The 6,189-nt window shown below is 45.4% G+C and overlaps 1 protein-coding gene across 1 annotated transcript in view; it reads left to right on the top strand.

Annotated features, from left to right (window-relative positions):
* Positions 1-2,699: 2,699 nt before the first annotated feature.
* Positions 2,700-6,189, top strand: part of PPP3R1 (protein phosphatase 3 regulatory subunit B, alpha) — a 41,421-nt gene continuing 37,931 nt past the window's right edge. The window contains exon 1 of the mRNA XM_086631877.1: positions 2,700-2,780. Within this exon, the coding sequence (XP_086488003.1) occupies positions 2,778-2,780 (3 nt within the window). The 5' untranslated portion in view covers positions 2,700-2,777. The remainder of the gene's footprint in view (positions 2,781-6,189) is intronic.

The following is a 6,189-nucleotide window of genomic DNA, read 5'->3' as shown; positions in this document are numbered from 1 at the left end:
TTAGAAGTCAGATATAAAAGTTACCTTGACACATTCACACAACAGAAATAAGAATTAAAACCCAATTAGCTCATCTTTGTATGGCATCTAGAGGTTCAAAACCATGAGCAGTGACATAACCGCATCACAAGGTAAAAATTATGTTGTTCTAAGTTCTTGGCTGTCTCTACCTGGAACTTAAAAAGGTAATAATTAAGGTATTGCATTCCTCATTTCTGTTTATTTTAGTCCCATTGCAATACAAATTCTAGCCATATTCAACTTCACATAGCTGATTTTACTCCAGATTTGCGCCTGCTAGATAAGGCTGCAGTAACAGAGATGTAAGCAGCAAGACTATTTTACATCAGAAATTTTCTTTTGGAAATCTGAAGTTATTTTTTTTTTTTATTTCTGGCTAGACTCCAGTCAGTTTTAATATCAGTTTTCAGTGAAATCTGGGAACTAGAATTCTACCTCCCCCTCCCAAAAAAACAGAAAAGAAGAGTTGTCCTGGCCACCTGTATCTCTTAGTAAGAAAAGGCAGGAAATTCCTTCCCTGGATCACACCATTTTACCACGTTCTTACCAGCAAGGCCTTTTTTGCTGATTTGCTATTCACTCAAACCTTGCAGTTATGCATTAGTGTTTGTTTCGCTTTCTGCTGGTGCAAATTACCTCTTGTTCGCCACCACTTAGTCTCACTCATCACCATATTCTTAATTTACTTACTTTGCTAGATTTTTTAATGCAATCTCTCTGCTCCACTCCTGGTTCTTCCAGTAAAGCCCATCCCTTTCTGCAGATATGAAGGCATGCTGAATATCCATTTTTGAAAAGAGCCTTCACCAGTCATTAATAATTTCTAAGAACTGCACATTGCCATGCTTTGCTTCAGTCTTTTAAACGACAGCTTCTAACCTGTTCTTGGACTTCATGGCCATCCTTACTTATATATTTTCATAAGCAGGCTTCCATGTTGGAGATTCCCCATTCCTCTGAGCATTTGCGCATCAGCATTTGATTCCAAGATTGCAGGATTCTCCAGGAATTCTTAAGGTAACCTTTGCTAGCCTTAGATCGGCTCAGACTCCCACAAACAGGGCAACAGTGACAAGGCAGTTCCTTTTCCAGAAGAAGCTGCAGGGAGAGGAAATCACCATTTTAGACTGGAAAGCTCATGCTCAGCTATGGTCTTAAAAAATTAACCTGGTTTTAAAATAATAATCCAGTCTTCCCTTCTCCCACAAATTAGGTTGCCGTTCACCTTGAACTCAGCAGGATAGATTTGCATTTCCCTGGCAAAGTATCTAGCTATTGTGAGCCAAATAGCAAATGCCTGAAAAATAGCAGCATCATGGTACTGAATCTTCTCTCTGGCAGTATTAACACAATAATATTTTATACGTAATTATTATTTTCACATCACCACTTCATTTGTCACAGTGTTATGTGCTGTGTCATGGTGCTCCAAAATAAACACATTCAGCAGAGCGAGCACAGAAAGAAGGGCAAAAACAGCAAAGGGAATGTGAAACCAACCTATCTCTACTTGCTATTTTACTTTACCCTTCACAGAGCTTTTTAAAGGTGTCATCTGGCCTACTTAAAATTTTACAATATAAAGAGATCACTCCCTGAGGGTCAGCCTTACTTATGGAAGCAGTTGCATTGCCCTAAATCTTGCCTTAAAGGGGTTACTAAGGCTGCATCATAGTTTGTATTCAACTGTATCAGTAGTTTTATTTTGTAAATGATCCAGGGTACAAAGCATTAACTGCCAGCATAAAGCCACAAATACTCATGTAAACACTTTTAAAAATTATCTCAGCACAATTCCTTCAGTTTTGTATAATTAACTATTAAGGCTACTGAAACACAATCTCCTAAAATCTGTTAAGCACTGAGCACCTTCCAACCTCGATAGCCTCTTGCATGAAAAACTTGAGGAAAGTAGTAGTCAGAACACAGGAAGAGCCGGCCTCTCTCAGAGCCACACTTCCAAAGGCCCACCTGTGCTGAGCTTTCTCTCTTCCTATAGCTTTTTTCTTTTTCTTTTGCAGAGAGCAAAAGCAACACAAGGAACAAGAAAGCAAGCTAGAGGAACAGGAGCTCCAGCAGCACGGCTTATAAGGCAGCTGAGGGGGACCAGCCTCAGCAGAGGGTGTGTGGAAAAAAAAAAGGACAACCAACAGCTCTAAAAGCCCCCAGAGCACCTGAGGGAACCCTTCCCCAGGAAGGGGCCTAAAGGAACAAGTACAGGCCTGTCCTGTGGCAACACCCAACCCACACGGCCATGCAAAAGAGCCTTCTCCTGGCAGAGCAATCCCTCAGCCAAGACTCCCACATCCCAGTGCCCACATAGGCTTCATTCCGCAACCCGAGAACGCAAAAAAACAGCTCCCGCCTACCCACACCGCCCCCCGCACGCCCTCCCGCCCTCGCCCCGCCGCCATTTTGTACTCCCCTCCTCGCCCCTTCCCTCCCCCTCCTCGCCGGCTGACGTCACGGCCCCGCCCCGCCCCCTGCGAGGGCGCCGCTCCGCGCGGCGGGTGCCCGGATGTGGGAGGCTCCGCCCCCGCTGCGAAGCGTTAGCGCCGCGCGCGCCCCCTCTCTCGCCTCTTGCGCGCGCCGCCGCGGGTCAGCGGGAGCCAGTGCCGCAGTGAGGGAACCGGGAACGGGAGCGGAGCCGGAGCGAAGCGGAGCCGGCGGGCGCGGCGGCGGCGCTGAACACGGACAGCGAGGCCGGGCTCGGTGGATTCAGCTGCGGGGGAGACGCCTGACGCCCACCCGCCGCCATGGTGAGGACCCTCCCTCGCTCCCCCTTCCCGCCGAGCCCCTCGCTCCCGCCCCGCCGGAATATTCCAGACCGGGCCGGGCCGCGGGGGCGGGGGGCGAGTTAATGGCCCTGCGGCCCGGCCCGGCCGCCGCTCCGCCTCGCTGCCGCTGCCCTGCCCTGCCCCTGACCCGGCTCCTCCGCCTCCCGCCCCCGAGCCGTCCACGTCCTCCCGCGGGCGAGCGCCTCACCGGGCTTCCCTCTCCCTCCCTGTGGGCCGCCGCTGCGGCCGCCCTCCGGCTCTCCCCGGGGACAGGCTCGTCCCCCCGCTTCCCCTCAGCCGCCCACGGCCGCCGCCTCGCCCCCGTGCGCTCCGCCGCCTCCGCGCTCCCTCCCTCCCTTCCTCCGCCCCGGCAGCGCTCGCCCTTCCCCTTCTCTCCTTCCCCGTCTCGCTCCCCGGCACCCCCTCGCCTCACCCCCGCCCACGGACGCGCTTCCCCTTCCCCGTAATCCCGGGGTTAGCCTGCCCGGGCCGCGCTTCATCTGTTTTCCAGATGTATCCATAGCGCGGTGGCGGCGGTGTCTTGCGGGGGTTGTTTGGCCATCTCGATAGAGGATTCCCTCCGCCCCCTCGGTGCAGCAGCGTTTTTCGGTTCATGTGCAGACCGGAAAGCTGTAATGCACGTAGCCCATGGCAGGGAGATGGGCTGGATAATGTAGACTTGAATTGGCGCGGCTTTGGCGAGCTGACCTTTCAAATATGATAGGCATGTAGCTTTGAGGCTGCAGGAAGGTGTGTGAGATGTCCAGGTGTGTGTATTTGAGTTGCTCTGTGGTTTTTTTTTTTTTTTTTTTTTTTTTAAATTATGGTGATTTAAATTTCCCTTTTACTGCCGTAAAATTAACGCAGAGATACAGTATGGAGTCCTGTAGTGTTTTACGTCGACACTAGGGGTGTCTCCTGCTTTTCACCACTGCCAAGAAATCAACGCCCTTTTTTAATAAACATTTATTTTAGCCTAAATTATCCAGTACTCTGGCTGTAGGAAGACTTTGGCAATATTTTGGTTTTACAGCCAGAGAAATATAAGTGGTTTAAACTTTTTCATTCTTAACCCTTTAAGAGCAAGGCCCAGCTGTTTATCACCTTTCACATTAGACCTCACAGAGCCAGGGACCCAAAAATGTGTTTCACTTTATTTTGAAGCAGGGGATTGCAGTCTTTCTTTTAAAAAAATGAAGTTTTAACAGAAGGTGATGCGCCGTGCTCAGGCTGTCTTTGTGTGGGCGCTTTAATGTTGGTTAGATGCACATTTGGAGAAATATTTTGAAATGCCTAAAGGTTTGGTTTTAATTGGGGACTAAATGTGTTTACTGAATGCCTTCACATAGTCTTGGAGTGCATTAAGACTGTGAGAAAAGAAGGCTCGTGTTCTGAGAACAAGGTATTAATGAAGTTGAGACATAACAAGGAAAAAGTTATGATTAGGCATTACGCCATGGTTGCAACACTGCTAATTGCCATGAATGTATAGATGAACAGTGATCGTCTTCCACACATGAGTTGTGCTCATATTGCTGTTAGTTGGATCTTCTGGGAAAGTTTTGTTCTCAGACTTACCTGATATGAGATATGCTAACATGTGTAAAAAGAAAGAAAATGTGATTTAACCATGATGCCTGTATGCATATTAGTGATCTGTAATGAACCTAACTTTCATGTGTGATTAACTTTGGTTATTTTTTTTTCTCTGTTTTGTTGTAACTAAAGCCGTCCTAGCATCTCCTGATGTTATAACCATGTTATGACTCTGTGACTTCTTGAACAGTATTTGCGCATGATCAGTTGCAATGTGTAAATACAGATGCTGAGAAAAAACGTATGCTGGAGATTATCTCTACCAGTAAAGGTGTTCATTTGCTCACATAAGCAGTAACAATACCAGGAGAGTTTTCACTGTAGCTGTGTCAGTACACTGGTTCTGATAACACCTGCTCTTAGGTGCCTTGTAGTCTGAAAATCAAGCAAAACTAAACAGCTGATAAACATTAAAAAAAAAAATTCATTTAAGTTGCCGTTCTTTTTACTGTCATTACCCTGTGGATGTTTTCACTGAAAGAGTTCACTTTTAATGAAGAAGTAGAGTAGACCTTGTTTCAACCTTTACTTTATGAGAAGAGAGCAATTCTTTTTCACAGTTTGGGGTAATATTTCTTTTGTGTTCTTACAGGACCAGAGAGCTGACAGTTGCAGTGAGGAAGGAGGTGAAAGCATTGTTGTGTTCATAGTAGGTAGCTTAAGACAAAACATAAACATCTAATGAGTCAAAGAGTGTAGTTCTGGATGTTTTGGTATAGCCAGTTCTAAAATAGTCTATTGGGCAGAGTGCGTAAGATGATGAGTCCATTACATAGTGTTAAAAGTGATGGTGATATGCTATTTCTGTCAGAGTTGACTTAGAAAATACTACTCATAGGAAAAACTTGCTAGAAAAAGGCAAATAGCACAAATAAATGCTGTTAAACAATCTTGATTTTAGATGGATAAGTTCTGTTTTCTTGGAATGGTCCACATTCTGGTTTATGTCCAGCTCTTGAGCTTTATGGTTGTGAGACAGAAGATAGAGAATGCCACAGGAGTCACCCAAACGATGTTACGTAGTGCGCCCATCTTCTTAGCTAGACTCTGTTCAGTTGTTGTAACTTACTTTACTTGAGTAGTGGTGCTTCTGGTGCATTTTCTTCAGCTGAAGCTGATCTAACAGTGTTTCTAAATTACCGAAGCCAGGAACCACTAAAACATTTTTCCCAATAAAACAAAAAAAACCCAAACAAACCAGAAGACCATCTTGAGCCATTGTTTACTGTTAAGAAGGGAGGGTATCAAATAAGTTGATTCTTGGCTGAAGAAAAAGCTAGTTTATTCCATTACCAAATCATAATTTCACTGCTATTGTTACAAACATCTGAAAAGTTAGTTCAGTTTTGTAACAGGTGGCAGGAACTGAGAGGCACTCACATGGTCGTATGTCTTACAGCCTACTGGTGGTCTTCTGCCACAGGTGGAATAACTGGTCTAAGATTCAAACCGTGATGCTCATGGTGTAGGTCTTGAAAAGTATTTGGTAGGCTTATTAAAGCCAGTTTGTTTAATCAAAGATTTTACTTTGGAAGTGATTTTCAGAGGTAAAGTTTAGAGGCTAATTTGAATATGTAAGTTTACTTAAATATGATCCACAAAGGAAGATAGGTCATGTTGATGGAGGAGACAAGAGACTTTTATAAAGTAATTGTATTTTTTTCACTGTTTCTGTGGCAGAAGTAGAATTCCATCTTTATATGGTTAAACTATTAGTTTAACAATAGAGAGGAATGAAATTGAGTAGTTAAGGGAAAATGGTTTGAGGTGGGCATGCCTCAGGAGCTTCGGAATA

This window comes from Tauraco erythrolophus, chromosome 2 (genome assembly GCF_009769465.1).
Source record: "Tauraco erythrolophus isolate bTauEry1 chromosome 2, bTauEry1.pri, whole genome shotgun sequence".
In the NCBI taxonomy this organism is placed as follows: domain Eukaryota; kingdom Metazoa; phylum Chordata; class Aves; order Musophagiformes; family Musophagidae; genus Tauraco; species Tauraco erythrolophus.
Note: the sequence above shows the minus strand (reverse complement) of the source record. Positions and strands in the feature narration are given on the sequence as shown.